Below are 17,382 nucleotides of genomic sequence, written 5' to 3'. Positions count from 1 at the left end.
AGCTTGCCTCAGAAATTTGAAGGCAATATCATGTAGCTTGGCTACGAAAACTAGAAATGTAATTGGCATTTTACTTCAAAGTTCTATGAATACTTTTGAGACACTTGGATTACATGAATCTGAGATGTAAAAAAGTTTAAAATTTTTTTACTCGCTCAATGGAAGTGACATAGGCTTCTAACCTTCACAAGTTCCTATTTCAAAAGTAATTCATGTGATACCGAATTGTACTACATTTATAGCTGCCTTTGTGCTCATTTGTGCAGAATTTAAAAACAAAATATATTTATGTATATATACGTTTTTATGTATATATTTGACGATGTGTAGTGCTGAAATACGCCAAGAATTCGAACTGACGAACTAAATCCAACAGGAAAAAATATACAAAAATATATAGTTCAATCTTTCAATAGCTAGGTACGAAAATAATCGTAAGTGCTCACGCACACCAACCCACTTACACACAGTATTTACAATACATTCAAATCATATAATTTTTTTCATAAATAATACATTTTTTTAAAAGATAAATGTTTATACATCTTACAAATAATCATTTCTATGAATTGAGATCATTTTTCACTCTTGCATTCAGCGTGTGCAAAAGCAAAACGTCTTTTGAACACACACACAAATTTCACACCGCTCAGCTGCTTTAAAGTTTTGTCACTCAAGTTTCCTCTATCGTATAAAATTATTTTTATAAAAATGTTGATACATATATCTTTAAGATTATTTAAAAATGAAATTTCAATTTAGCGGATTACAATATATGATTATACGAAAGAGCAATAATCATCAAAACTGATTATTTTGTCTAAAATATTTACGTATTTTTTCTGGTAAACAGTTTTTTTCTCATGTATTAATAGAATATTCAACTCCAATACTAACGAAAATTGTTACCATTTAACGAAATATCTCCTGCAATATGATTTAAAATCTAGTTAGCTTAACAATCACATTATCATAAAAACCAAAATCATAAACCTAATTCACATTTAATTTGATGATACGGTACGTCAGAAGAACATTACTTTTCCCAAAGCTGCACTAAGATTCAGGAGGAGACTTGTAGATGAACAAAACTTCTTGAGAAACTCACTTCTCACTCACACTAATAAATGCATTTATAATATTTATATTTATATATATATGTATATATCTCAACATTCTACGATAGTAATTTTAATTTCAAACTTGGCCCACATTTAAATCTAATCAGTAAATACAGAAAGTATTTTACGTGAAGGTAAAATGACAAAAAATGTGTAAAAATTTCAGATTTGCAATCTCATAAGAAATTACACGAATAAAATGTACCGAACAATTAAGTTCAGGGAGTAAATTTTTCTTTTGAAAGTTGGTGTTATATACATATTGCCAACACTGACGTGTTAAGCACATTCAGTTCTGAGCTTTCATTTTTTTTTTTTTTTTTTTTTTTTTTACATTCTTTGTTTAAAAAAAAGTGTAAAAGCTCCAGAACTTTACGTGATTTTAAATCCTCTTGGAAGGGTCAGCCAAAAGCAATGTTAACATCCTGAGCTTGCCTGTCTTGGCACTACTACCCTGCATCTCGGGAATGAAATTTAGCCATGCCTTCTTTGTTATATTTTCAATACATGAATGACAAAACAAGCTTTTGGGCACTATATCCTCGGTTTGTATGTTAAAGTTACATGGAACGTGTGTATATCCATTTCAGTGCAGTCCTGTTCTGTAAGATTTCCACTGCGCTGAGGGCTATTACATGCATCTATCACTCCGTTATCCGGAACAGTGTTATCCTCCGCACCCTTATTTACCACAATAGCAGTTCCTTCACGAGTTCCCGAACCGTTTTCTTTATTTCGTCGACTTGAACTTCTTCGTACTAAGCGACGCTCCTTATCCTTGCTGGATGTCCGTCGTAACGCTGGTTTTACAGATTCTGCACTTGCACTCAAGCCAGTTCCAACTGAGAAAATAAGAAAAATAATCGAATTATTTAAGTAAAATAAAGGAACAGTGTTCTTTATATATGTGAAAAGAAACAACAAAAACGGAAGTTGAATCATTCCAGGTGTAAAAGTGAAAATTTCTCAGAAATAATCGAACTGTGCTATCAAGTCAATCCTTGTTACACGCTGATTTTCCTAGATAAAGCAATAAATCAATGAAGGAAATAATAATAAAGTAAGTTACACACACTAATGCTTCTAGGATATTCACTGATTACGTACTTTTCCTGCAATCTGGACAAAGAAAATATTGAAGATATTGACAGTAAGTATTGCCATTTATATCAATTTTTTAGTACTACAAATTATTTGGTAGATAACATTTCCAGAAAATAGAACATTGTGTATATTTTCGGAATAAAGTATCACAAAACCCTTGAATTCTGCAACATTGACACATTGCGAAATCGAATACCAGAACAGCGGACATCTTTACATAAAGTATTTCCCATTTAATGCACTGACAGAATATTTAAGTTCAGTGATATTTATAGACTTCACGACATTAGGCTTAGAAAATATTTAACGGCAAAAGAAATACTAAACAGTTCACGCAATGGCTGTAAGTTGTATTAAACTTTTCTATCTTTTTACGGTGAAGAGAAAATAGATAGGAATCAATTGCACAATATTAAGCGAAACTGGTGAACGAGAACCAAACTGGCCTTTTGAAGAAAAATAGTACAATTAAATACAGTGATAATTATTGTAACAACTGTCAACTCATGAATTATTACTGAATACTACGTTGAAAATACGTTTTGCGGAATTCGTGTTGAATAACAGTAAAGCTATTTTTCTTTCTGTAACGGTTTGTCTCGTTATTTTTCAACCCAGCGACTTTTACCCATTTTACAAATGCTTTTACTAGTATTTCTTCTTAATATACTTTCACTTTCTCCACAATAATTCACCAACTGAAGGTATGAACTTCTTAGCTTATCTAAAAAAAACACCTCACACAAGAAAATGTCAAGATCTCCCTCGTAACTAAGCGGTTACGTACTCACCTTTGGCACGGGAGACCCGAGTTGGATTCCCGGCAGGAGTTCATGTGGCTTAAATTCCACGTTAAACTCTAGGTCCACTTCTCATATAGCCTCGCTACTGAAACGGACGCTGAACTTTAACTACGAAAACGCGAAGTGGAAGGAAACAAATACATCAAGAAAACCGCCGGAAAAAAATATTTAGCCTTCTCAATCGGTCTAATGGGTTTGATTCCTGGTGGGAGAACTGTTACAACTTAAAAAATTACTTCTGATGGATGCTGCATTATGCACTTTAGCCGTATTGTTCACTATTAACGTTAGGCCAAACTACAAATAATTTTTTCCACATACATAACATTCCACTAAACCAATCATTGCCAAAATGTAAATATGAATGTTTACTTTAATATTATCTATAATTTCAATTAAAAGCTGATCTAACAAAAACATATTTATAAAATATAGAACCATGAACAAATACTCAATACATTTCCACATAATCTACGATTCTTGTGCATAAGAAGTAAGCTCAAAGAGTTATCATACAAGTTATGGGTTCGTGCTGTAGAATATATTTATACAAGGATGTCTTTTTAGAGTTATCTTAATTATCCTGATCTCAATGGACATACCCCATCTCCTCTTAAGATGCTCAATAGAACATCAACACATAAATAAGGTATTATCTCTCTCTCAAAAATTCTTGTATTTTAACGTTCTCTCCTCTCGGCATTGAACTAATAGTACATAACTGCTTGTATTTTCAGCTTCTAAAAGAATAAGGAATCTGCACCAATTATTTTGACTTTTAATGCTGAAGTACAAAATTGTTGGGTCAAGTCTACTTATTCAAACGAATGTCCTTGAAGATTTATTTATTTATTTATCTCATATCTCTCTCTCTGTTGTGTGTATGGTGTGTGTGTGTGTGTATGGTGTGTCGTAGATGTAACTTTTACTCAGTATCATTGATTTTAAACTTTTTGATATTCACGGACTGACAAGAAAGAAAAGAGAATTTGCGAACCAAAAAAGCAGAAAAATGTGAAGTAGTTGTAGACTGCGACTACATAATGTGTTTGGCATAAAAATATTTTCCCAGTTGCTTAATCACAAACGTACGATGTCAAAAATCTCTTGAGAGTTGTGTACGTAAATCTTAACTTGACCCTCAAGGATCTTTTGACTGAAATTGTACAATAATCTACACTGAAGAACGTACTACGACATCAGATCTAGCCAGCCAGATCGATAAAATAACTGTGGAAGGTACTAGCGTTTGAAAAGCACTTTTCTATTATTGTAATTTTATTCTATAACAATCACTTTCTGCTCATTATTATGAATAGCCACATGCAGTAAGTATATGTAGTTTGCTTTGATAAACTATTAAATTTACAAAAATCTTTTATTTTCCTTTCTCTCTCTCTTTGACAGAAGTTCTGTTACATATGAAGCAGTTTAGCAAAAAACTACATGAAATTTATACCATGCGCTGAGGACAAACAATATTTAGGTGTAATCCTTTCTTTCTTTTAAAAATCAACTTACTATTTAATCACTCTCACTAAATAAAATTACATGCAAACGATACGATGACAAATTTAATTTTTACCTTTGCAATTTAGTAACTGTGCTTTTATAGCAAAAAAAGCGTGAGAAAAGTGTTGATACTGACAGGACTAGAATGTGCGAAGAGCTTCTCACCTGAAAAGTTACCTTCAACAATTAGTTAAGAATAAAATCAACTCTTACAAATCATCGTGCTGTTATCTCCAATTAAAAAATAATTCCTCTCTCTAGGAAACACACTGCATTGGTGGCTCTGGAAATGTTCAGAAAGTATGTAAGAAATAATTTAAAACTAACGTTAGTGGGGCATCAGAATAACTCGTGCTTTTATATAAAAGCCTAACATCTTCCTACTGAAATAAAGCAACATAAATGTAAAATTTCTAGTTTAACAACTACGATATGTACACTCATGTCCAAAATGATTGTCGCATATCTATAACTGTTTTCTTGTAAGAATATAATTTGATAATGATTTTGCAGGGTACTTTTAATACTGATAGTATGTGTATAATCGGGAAATGTATATTTGTGGTGAATTTCATAGGAAAAGAATTATAAATACGAAAATTAGAATGTGTAAAACAAACTATTGCTAAATGGACAAGAACGTTTTATTTTTGTTTTATTGTTCTTTCTTACTGCTTTCTTGACATGAAATTTGCCACACACATGTCTTTGCCAATTAAACACGTACTAACGTTATAAGAAATACCGGGCGAATTAGTTATCAAATCATAGTCCTACAACAACATATTTATAGACATGCGACAATAATTTTCGACATGAGTGTACAAAAATCATAATCGTTAAATATATACGCGTACACTTGTATATAAGCCAATCCTGGAAAGCATAACACGATTAAGAATGCTATTTATTTGGTTAGAATTCACTTACAATTAATTTCGACATCAACAAAGGGCCCTGATTGAAAATCGAAATTAATACGGAGACAATGTGCTCTGATTGCATTGCATATAATAATGGAACCCGCTCACTTGTATTGTTTTGTAATAAACACGTCCATGTTATTTATAAATTACTAAGGTTAAAGCTAAGTTAATAATAATTTTCAAATATATATTTGAAAATTATTTTACAAATTCATAACTGGTGCCAGCAAAATGTAAAACTAGCTTTCAGAAGAATTCTTATTGAGAAACTATTAAGCCAAACACTACCTTAGTACTAAAATTCAAAATTTGCGAAATGTTCAATATGCCAGTGGAATTAATGTTTACAACAACCAAAAATAAATTGAGGGACATTCACAACGAACATAGCTTTAAGACATTTTGCGGAATTCCGAATAAATTATTAATGTGAACAGTGTTTTTATAAAAATACTGAATTGGCAAGAAATACTGGGGAATTATTAAGGGCATCAAAAATAGAAATTAAGTCACTGAACACTTTGCACTGCCGGTAATTGTTCTTTAAAGAAAACCAAACTTACAACAGGACAGTAAGAAAATTCAATATAAACGTACGGATCTGTTGATACATTAATAAAAATGGTGCTGATGACGTTCTCGGAGAGTAAGTAAATATTCAATGAAAGTAACAAACACACAGGCACAAGGTAAGCCAGCTTTCTTATCAACATGTGCCCTATAGCTTACATGAAAGTAGGATCATCTTATTTGAAGCCGTTGACAGTTTGACGCGCTTTTTATTGGCTGCAGTGTCAACATTTCCTCTGGTGACGTGCGCTGCAATAGGTGATTCGCCCGCCAGGCTCCAAGTCTGTGTGTATGCTAACTGTAAACATTTTGAAATATGATGGTGCAAACGTTATCAGGCTATGCATGTTTCACACCCTTTATGCATATTAAGTTACTTTTTCTTTTGTACAATAGTACTATCCAAGCTACACAAGGAGGAAAAGCGAATTCTTCACTGCAGTAACAACTGATTGTATTAGAATTTGTGAACGTTGAATATGAAGCTGAGCAGTTTCGTGTTACAAGAAACAATACTTACCGCTTTGGTTATGAACTCAAAACACAGAAAGATATGCCAAAAGTGTTTAGAGACAATATCGTACGATAAAAATACATCCTTCTTAACTTGGAAACTCCTGCCTCATATTTGACGAGTCTACTTTTCGTACTTAGGTGAACGTATGTGAAGCAACGTTAGTTGTGCAATCAATATGGACCTGAGTGGACACTAGTTTCGTGTGATGTTTTATTTCGAAGTGGGCTCTAAAACGCTAGGTTCTGGCATTTTAAAACACTTTATCTTCGAATCGGAACATACTAGAATCGGTTTCGAGAACTCCGCAACCGTAGGCAAGGTGAGTCTGATGAATCAGGAGATGGACATCCTACAACTATGTTCACAGACTCAGAAAACCAAGCTACTGAGGACTATTACCAAACATCAAAGATCATACTGTTCGGAGTTAGAGGACAATGTAAAGACTGGATTAGCACTATATGATATTGCATGACAGTCTTGTTTAAAAAGCTTGGCTACACACTTTTCTATATAAAGCTCTGCACCGTAAGAATCAAATCGAACTGTGAATCCAGTTTCTTGACTTTTATTTCATGCTGTACGATTATTAACACGGTCTCTTAAGTGTGTGTGGTCCTAAAATTTTATTTACGATACACATTAAAAAAAGGTAAAAGAAAACCTAGCTGTTCATGCGACAAACATGGATAAATAAAGGAGGAACATTTTGTGCAAATTTGTATTGAATTAACTTCATGGTGGAAAATCATTTTTTTCTTTTCCGACGGGTCAATCCATTCTAAGTGATCAAGCATTGTGCCGCTCGACCATCTCCAAAAATTCTATTTTTTTCATGAATGTTGATCCTATGTAAGAGTACTTTAAAACCACAATTAATTACTTTTCTCAACATCGCATGACGACGCAGCGGCTGCTGCCATTTTGCGTTTTCTCGATTTCATGCGTTTACATTGTTTTGAATATCTCAGCATGTATTTGTCCTACCAAATTGAAAATTGCTAGACGTCTTCAAATTGTGCCGAGCTAAAACTTTGATCTCTTAACATTTTTGCCTAAAAGCACTTAAAAGGGGTTAAATCAGGGCCTATAGTAGCAACATTTTTGGACATTAAAGACATCCTACTTTATTTTACTTCACAACAACAAATTTCCAGTTGAATTTATGAACAAAATACCTCCTAGAGTATGACGTCATTACTTAATACTTTGACTCCCTTCCGCTCAAAAACACAAAACGCGCTTTGTTGTGTGTTATGGTATACTAAACGAGTAACTATTCCCAAAATTTCAGATTTTTTTTCTTTTTTTTTCTTTCTTTCTTTTTTTTTTTATCTAGTCCCACTGGAGATATTAGACAATGAAATATGCCAAATTGGCACAATTTCCCAACTTTACGATTTTTTTCCAGGCCTTTGGGAGCAGCTACAAGTCTGCAAATTTTTGAGTATAAACTCATGACCCCAGACTACATGCAGACACAAATTCAGATCTCTACGTTAGTTGCTTCTTCTTCCCAAACATGTCTTTAAATGTTTAAAAATGTTGCTACTATAGGCCCTGAATACTTGTTGCTATTTCACCCCTTGTAAGTGCTTTTAGGCAAAAATGTTAAGAGATCAAAGTTTTAGCTTTGCACAATTTGGAGACGTCCAGAAATTTTCAATTTGGTAGGACAAATACATGCTGAGATATTCAAATCAATGTAAACGCATGAAATCGAGAAAACGCAAAATGGTGGCAGCCGCTGCGTAACCATGCGATGTTAAAAAAATAATTGTGGTATTGAAGTACTCATATATCGACTCAGCATTTGTTTTTCTCGATCACTTAGTATGGATTGACCCCGACGTGATCACAGACGGCAAATGTGTATATACTACTTTGACCCTGGAAGCAAGTACCAATCGATATCCTGGCTTCATGGAGTTCCGGACCGCAAAAGGGTAGAAACTGCTGTTTCTTCTCAAGATAAGGTCTCGTAAAAAATTATTTCTATTTAAACGGAGAGGACAATGACTACCCTTTGGTAAACAGCAGTTTGCACGTATCGTGTTTTACCATGACAACACCGGCTTAGTCACACACGGATGCTCGAACAGATGACCTCTTTGGTATAGAGGGTGAACCACTTAGTGACCCCTCTTTGTAACTTCCAAACTAATTGACAGAAACATCTGAAATTTTGTACCAAGAAAATATCAGAAAGGGGAAAATTTTGACATACTCGACATTATCACGTTAACAGGGTTGCCATTTCAATATAAAGTTCTATTTTTTTCAAATGTCACTATGTCAGGTTATTACATATTTCAAATCTACACGTAAAAAGAAACGTTAAAATATCACCTTTTTATTCAGTGTTGCCAACTAAGGATGCTACAGTATCATAAACATCGAAATTCTGGAAGCTGTAAAGAAAGCAACTGAGATGAAGGAAGCGGAGCATATCTAAAGTAACAGTGTCGGATACTATGAACATGATTTTAAGCTACTTCTGTCAATTAGTTTACAATTTACAAGGGTCACTTTAAGAGCCTGACAACTAAAAATAACACAAAATTTACTATTTTTCTTTAGCTTGTTTATCCATAAGTGAAAGGAGATAATGAAATGCAACTTACCACAATCATAGATAATGTTATTCTACAATAGAAAATATGAACCTGAAGAATTTTCGGTATTACCATCAATAGAAATTAATGTTGAAGATAAACAATTTGCCCAAAATCTAAGTTAAGGCAACGACTAGAGGAACGAACTCAACTGCATTTGATTACGTATCATGTTGTTTTGGCATCCTGTGAGCTACTTTCTAAATAACATTATTATTTAATTTTAATAACTATATGTTAAAACTATTTTATTACAAACTAAATTCAATTATTATTTAAAAAGTAGTTCACAGGATATCAAAATAAATGATACGTAATCAAATGCAGTTGAGTTAGTTCCTCTAGTCGCAGCCTGAACTTCGATTTTGGTGGAATTACTATTCTGGCAACACTAATTTCTATGGATGGCAACACCGAAAATTCTTCAGGTTCATATTTTTGCTGTATAATAATATTATCTACGATTGTGTTAAGTTGCATTTCATTATCTCCTTTCACTTGAAAAACAAACAAAATAAAATGATAAATTTGGTACTATATTTAGTATGCCAGGCTCTTGTAAGTGGTTCATCCTGTACTTACACTGTTTCAGATAAAATGTGTATGCTTATAGATAAAGAGACTAAACAAAAAGGGAAATGTCATAGGGCGCACTGAATGAAGTGTGCAGATTGTCACACAGAGAGGCTTCTTGTCATGGGGTACTGAGGGGTCACTCAAATTTTAAAATGGTAAGTAAGGTATGTCATTTGATATACCATTGAGAAAATATCATGAAGAAACAAAGAATTTCTGTAGGATTTTTGTGTGTGTGTATGTCTGTAAAGCAATGTTAGCGAAATAGACACCATTTAAATGTGAATGCTTGCAATCAGGTAAAACATCCAAAACTTACAGATCACAAACGGCTGAAAATGAAGAAAAGATAAAATAAAAACTGAGATTCCAAAATATTATAGAGCATATTAAATGGAGCGTGCAGTTTGTTCCATTGGGCCCACTATCGTGGGGTATCGAAGGTCACTCGAAAATTTTAAATTAGAAAGAATACTAATTATCAAATGTATTAAAACTATTTCAAACTCAAAAAGAAAGTATGTCATATTTTCTCTCTCTCTCTCTCTCTCTCTCTGTATATATATATATTTTAAGAAGTACAACATCGATTTATATTTCAGTTGTAGAAATTCACATTTACACTGTGTGTGATCAAGTAAGTTTTGTTATGGTATGTGCTTTGGTTTGCAGACTTTCCCCTATACCGTGTATTAACAACTTGTGTGCAAGACTCACATTTAAATAGTACTCATTTTATTAAGGGCGGCCCACACGAAAATAACAATAATAAAAAAAATCTCACATTTAAAATTTTTGAATGACCCCTAGTGCCTCATGATAGGGAGAATTTTGGGACAAACTGCAATACACTCTATTTTGTTTATTACAAGCTAAATTCAATTATTATTTAAAAAGTAGTTCACATGATACCAAAACAAAATGATACGTTATCAAATGCAGTTGAGTTTGTTCAATACACTCTATGACATTTTCATATTTCACTTTTCGTTTCGTCTATCTTCACTCGTTTAGATTTATAAGCATTGGACGTATTATTTGACTGTGCACGAATTTACATTTAAAAGGGTGGCTATTTCATTAACTGTGCTCCCCCCCCACACACACACACAAACAAACAAAAACTTATAAAAGTTTTCTTCTTGCGTAGTCTTTTCAATCATATATCAAATTATATACCTCTCCATTTGAATTTTTTGAATAACCCCGGTGCCCATGATAGAAGGTTTGCGTGACAAGCAGCACGCTCCATACATTGTTCTCTACGACATTTTTGTATTTCACTTTATGTTTAATCTCTCTATCTTTAGCAGTATGCGTTTTATAAGCACTGGATATTAAAGAAAAAAAGCTATTGTCATATTTTCTCTAATAACTAGACTAGGGCCGCTTGGTAGCCATACTTTCTGTTCTGAAACTTAAGGAAGGTTTCAATGTATCAACTTTGGTAACGAGGAGGTACTATACGCTTTCAATTCAGAGAAGGTTGCTTAAGAAGTTTGTTTTGAAAGGATAAACGGGTGTGCTAGTGAAAAAAAAAAAAAAAAAGCCTTAAAAAGTAAGTACAAAATTTCCTGGAATTCATACAATTGTATAATTCTTTAAAAATCACTTTGAAAGCTTTCAGTGTGTCTCTTAGATGGTTAGCTGAAATTCGATGAATCCTTTTGAAGATGGCAATGATTCTCAAAATTTTACGAACGCGTCTGTCGAAGCTAAATGAGCACGGGCAAACGCTGTAACTCAAGATTTCAATTCCTACAATATTTGCATACTTTGGATAGTGAAGTATACAAATTACCATTTACTAATTATGCATTATTGTAGACTGTATTATTATATACTAATTATATATTATTTATAACTATAATTACTTATAGAACGTAAGAAACACATTATATCACAATAAAGAATATTCATCATCCGGACTAAGAACAAGCTTTGCATTAAGTTCATCAGATGTTCAGTTGCAACATTGTCAATGGATATAACATGATTACATAAACTAGATATAGCAATGCAAAGTGGTGATTGTGTACTAGTTATGGTAAATGTAATGAACTTTTGTAGAAAGATATTTATTTGTTAGATATTGAATTATATGTAATGCCCTCATTTGCCCTCATTATAATTGGTCGTTTATAATCACCATTTCGCACTGATACACTCAGTTTATCTATATAATCTCACTATTTCCATTTGTGTTGCTGCAACTAAGAATATAATGAACTTAATGCAAAGTACGATTTAAGTTGTTTTTAATTCAGACGATGTATACTATAGACACATACTCGAAATATCGACCTTGGACACAATATTAGTCAGCATGCGAATATTTAAAAAGGTCAGTAAAGTTCTTTGTTGTGATGTTTATAATTAATTATACAGACCTTAACTGACCACCTCGAATTTGAAGTAACATTAACTAACAAAAGACAAAATTTTATTTACTTATTATTATTATTATTATTATTATTATATAATTACAGGGATGCAAATAAATAGCAAAATTTTACTAGCCCAAGAAAAAAAGCTATTAGTCCACATCCCACAATAGAAATTATTTATTTACCTTTGAAATAAGTAAGAGTGATATTAAAAACTCGCCCGCACCGATGAACCACTCGACCCGGGCGAGTAGTTTATTTGTATCACTGTATTATTATTGTTACTATTATTTTCTTTTTTAATAATCGTATGAAGTTCACAATGAATAAACTAATTCTAACGTAACAAATCTGAAATCACATGTTTTGCCAAAAATTCCGCCTACCAATACATAAGTTTACACTTCGCTTGCTTCCAAGTTCTCTTTACATTATTCAATAAAAAAATAAATAAAAAAAACTACTATATAGATTAATAAATACAGTATATTACAAAATAAATCCATTAATATAGTGTAAAAATATGCGTGGTTGAGTGTTGTAATGATAGTTAACACCAATATGCAAGTTATAATAATAAAAGAAAACAGTTCTTCTGTATCTTGACGCAAAGAAAACAAAAGAGCACTAAGCATATTGTATCGTACGTACAGCATCGCATCGTAAGTACGATTACAGCAAAAGCATTGTAACGAAGGAAAAAGAAACAATGAATCTCTACAGAAAAAAACACACTTACATTTATTACTACAGAGGCACAACTAATAAAGGAAAACTAATCTAGTATGGGTGCTTAGCTCAGGACGTTAAAATGTCAAAATAAAGGATTAAAACGTCTTACATTTGTATATCACATCACACTGAATTTACTTCATGTATTAGTTTGCTTACGATTATACATCATCTTTACGTAAGCAGTTACAAAGAAGTATTCCTCCACAAATTACACACTTTTTCCTAAGTAGCACTGCTTGTGCATTTTTGTGGTCACTTAGCAATATAGTGAAATTCATGGGTTCTACAACATAAGTTGCACTACTTTTTAAATAATATTTGTATTTAATTTGTAATAATTTATTTATTTTGTAATAACGTATGTAAGTTATTATAAAATAAATACAAAAGTTATCTAAAAAGTAATTAACGAGGAACAAAGACAGCATGATAAGTCATCAATTACCGTTGAGTTCATTTTTCTAGTTGCTGTCTTAACCTAGATTTTTAGGTAATTCAAATTCTGGTCGCACTGTAATTTCTACGGATGGTAACACTGACAATTCTTCCGAATCGTATTTTCGGGTGTAGAATAACATTATCTATTATTGTGGTTAGTTACATTTCATTATCTCTTTTCACTTACGAGAAACAGGCAAAAGAAAAATTGTTAGCTTTTGAAAAATATTTAGTGGTCTGCCTCCTTAAGTGCACAATATGATATATATATATATATATATATATATATATATATATATATATATATATATATATATATATATATATATATATATATATATATATATATATATATATAAAAGCGCAAAATATATTTTCGAACATTTCCATTTTATAAACGAAGGAAATCTGATCTGTAAATGGATATTTATCCTTCAGTTTTATCTACACTTGAGAAACCGAAAGGAACATGGGGAAAGCAGTAGTCTGAAAATTCGTACAATGACATGTTTTACGCATTATCATCTTATTTTCCTCATTGTAAATACGAAAGCATCATTTTATCTGTTAGTATGTCCAATATACATATTAAGAATTACACTAGTGTAGACTCAATGAAGTTCAAGAATTACTGTATTTTGTAAGTATATAGTGCATTACTACATTCTGTATACTGAGTGCATACTATATTCTATTAAGTGTTGTTAATTTTTGTCCACGATCTGAATAGGGAAGGCATTGTATATTCTTTTCTATTGCGGTTGAGCAGTTTTGACCATTTTACTCCTAGCTAAATACAAACTAAAGTGTTTCAGGTGGAACTTCGTTGGATCTCGTGCATGTCCGTTTCAGCACTCAATCAATTTTATTCGCACATATCTTTCAGACAAATTTTACAAACTAATGTAAAAGTATTTCTATCGTTCTTGAGAAGAACTGCAGCACTAATTTGAACTATTTTTCTACCCAATCTATATATTCTTCGTAATTTTTCTTAAAACACAGAATAATTAAAAACACACACGTAAAATGAAACAAAGCCTACCATTTCTATAATGTAATTCAATCATATCTCTCTTTCACGCATTGGCAATCGAAATTGCATAACTGAAAATTGAAATCTGACAAACTTCCCAATAACAAAATTTCAGCAAGTTAATACATATCATAACTGATTAATGCTCACAAGCGAATATAATTTCTCATTTTACATTATTTTTCAAAAATGTTTCACATCATGCATTTCTATACATCGGGCTGTTCAAAAAAATGTACACACACACTTAAAAATAAATATATATATATATATATATATATATAAAATATGTTATAATTCGTGTTGTAGTATTGTTCAGGAACATCGAGGGACGGCGTTAGTGTTAGATGAGAGACAATCAATTGAGAAAGTGCAGTGATGGCACAAATACAACTGTCATTTCAATAGTGAAAAGAATTCTGAAATGGTCTTGGAAATTCGAGAATTTAGGTGCAGTTTAACAACAATGGGGGCAGGAATAAGGAACTGAACCGCTAACGCGCCTAAACATTATTCGCTTGTGCGATAAGTTTGGAAGAGGAACACTGATGGATATGCATAGGGTTATATAACGCGGGCCTCTCTCAGCCACAAGTGACAGTAGCACTCGGCTCAAAAGTGTTTGGGAGGTGATGGTTTGCAGTCTGAGCATTTATTGCATTTACGCGAAAACAAAAAGAAGTCTATGTTGTAATTTTTCCCTTCATATTGCAGTAATACAATAATTACCAGATATTCTATATACTGGCACATGTATATATGAAGGGTAAGGGGAAAAAAGAAGGAATGTCACAAAACTACATTTTCGAGAAAACGGCACTTTAATATTGAAAAGCTGTATAAAATGAATAGGATTAGTCAAATCTTTTCCCCGTTTTACATGGACATTTCTACATCTACGCATGCATGCATATACAGTCAAATAGTACCAACAGTCACCAACAGATGGGACAACGCACCCGCTAAAGCACACACATGGACATTCCTTGTTTTTTCCCCTTACCCTTCATATGTTCCGAACAACCCTGTAAAAAACTCATGGTAAAATTAATCAATTGTGAGTAAGCATCTGCGCCTCCTTGGCAAGTTCCAGTTTCAATATTATTTTTATATAAAACTATTTAATTTGACAGCATAAAAACGAGCATCGTATTTATTGTAAATTATATTTTTCGTCTTCCAAACTGTGAAATATGTCTTAAGAAATGACAATTTTACAATAATAGAAATGACATGCTAACATCCTGCCCATGCAATAGTAGTGTAAGTGCCACAAACGCCACACCACTGTCTTAAGATAGGTGTTTGAGGTTTATTGCAGCTATTAATCAGTATCATTTGCTCAAGCAAGAAAGTATGTTCCTAAAATTTTTTGGAGTGCAGGTAAAAATAGATGGAAAACTAAAACTAACGCGATTATACAAGAAATATTAAGTACTGGAAATGTGAATCTACTGCACACTATTCAATATTATTTAGCTAAGTTTTAATATTTACACGACAATCGATTAGCAGAGAACGTGTGTAGTCTTTTTCAATGTTCATTTCTTTCCATTCTTTGAATTCAATCAAATTAAAAAAAAAAAAAAAAGTATGCTAAAGCCATCATCAAACTAATGTATTTTTTAAAAAAATTGGCACAAAAACTCAAATTATTATCTTGTTAACTGATGTACCAATAACGAGAAAAAAGTGTGAAGACACACGAACTACTTATGAACTAAAATTAGCACACGTACCTGTGTATTGTACCCTTAAATGTTTTGCTAATTTGATAATGTTGTAAACTTTGTCGCATACTTACATATAATCTTTGATCTATTTATTACCTGATTTCCAAGTAAGCTTTACACGAAATAAATTTAATTTCTCTAGCTACTCAATTATAAACTAACTTATCACAGAATAGGAAAAGTATGCACGATATCAATACATCATCACGAAATTACAATTCTACAACTGTTGGCATCTTCTATTTCAATACTTGACTATTTAATTCGCGCGTAAGATCCTCAACAACAGAGTGTCTGAAAATTGATTTCGGTCGAAGCCTCGTTTCTATTAGTCTACTGAATACAACAGGTTGGCGCACGAAATTATACCCTATTTCTAGAATTACATTTATAATTTTAAACAAAAAGTGGAAAGTGACATTAATCTATTTCGATCTAGTTTCCCTATAGATAGAGAAGTTTCGTCAAATGCTCAAGCACATCATCGTTTTCTCATCCATTGTTTACATAATGCCAACTTGCGGTTTCACCTTGTCCTTTGGCCTTTTGTGCCAGAAAACCTGTCTTTACATCAAAAATGAAATATTACTCATTTAGGTCAAAACCAATACTATGAGAATGCTGCTTGACTCGTCTTCATTTCTCCAGCAACTTGCACTGCGTTTATTAGCGATGCTATGAAATTTCACATTATCGTCTCAGTACTTTCCACCAGGTGACGTTTCATTTCAGTCACTTCATTGCACATACTGTTTACAAACGATAAAATCTGTTCAAGAAACAAACAAACAAGACTATAATTTCGTGCACCATCTTATAGGACTAGTTACAAAATACTACTCCTAACTTCACTCGGATTTCCTTATCAGCAGAAACTAACCAATAAGTTTCACTTTAGACACGAAATATGGAAAAGTACTTCAGGTTAATTTTTTTTTTCCATTGTACAAGCTTTGCTTTTAACTGATTTAAATCTGATTTAAACTACTCGCTGAACAAAACAATAAGTAATAATATTTTTCGTCTTTTTTTTTTTTTTTTCTTCAATAAATTTTTTGTTTTGCTCAGCGAGCAGTTTAAATCAGATTTAAAATTTTCCAAGTGTTTCTTACTGCGAGTGACCAACTCTAAATGTCATTTCATTTATTTAAAACTGTACTACTTACGATATATTGTGCCTATATGATGTATCGTAAATACATCATATAGGTATAGTTATTTCTTTTTACCTTAACACATATTAGTCATTGTTACTTACAGCATTATATATATATATATATATATATATATATATATATATATATATATA

At 32.2% G+C, this 17,382-nt stretch overlaps 1 protein-coding gene across 12 annotated transcripts in view; it reads right to left on the bottom strand.

Annotated features, from left to right (window-relative positions):
- Positions 1 to 1,422: 1,422 nt before the first annotated feature.
- The window catches only part of RhoGAP71E (Rho GTPase activating protein at 71E), a 398,447-nt gene continuing 382,487 nt past the window's right edge, over positions 1,423 to 17,382 (bottom strand). For 10 of the 12 annotated variants that reach the window (XM_081751970.1, XM_081751966.1, XM_081751965.1 and 7 more), the window contains one exon: positions 1,423 to 1,963. In XM_081751970.1, coding sequence (XP_081608096.1) covers positions 1,656 to 1,963 — 308 coding nt within the window. In that variant the 3' untranslated portion in view covers positions 1,423 to 1,655. Of the gene's footprint in view, positions 1,964 to 4,705; positions 4,824 to 17,382 lie in introns of all 12 variants that reach the window. The other 2 variants (XR_014130685.1, XM_081751972.1) reach the window with 1 other exon arrangement.

The sequence above is a fragment of the Thermobia domestica genome, chromosome 3 (assembly GCF_964235325.1).
Source record: "Thermobia domestica chromosome 3, izTheDome1.hap1.1, whole genome shotgun sequence".
NCBI classification, from domain to species: Eukaryota; Metazoa; Arthropoda; class Insecta; order Zygentoma; family Lepismatidae; genus Thermobia; species Thermobia domestica.
This window is presented reverse-complemented; position numbering and strand designations above follow the sequence as displayed.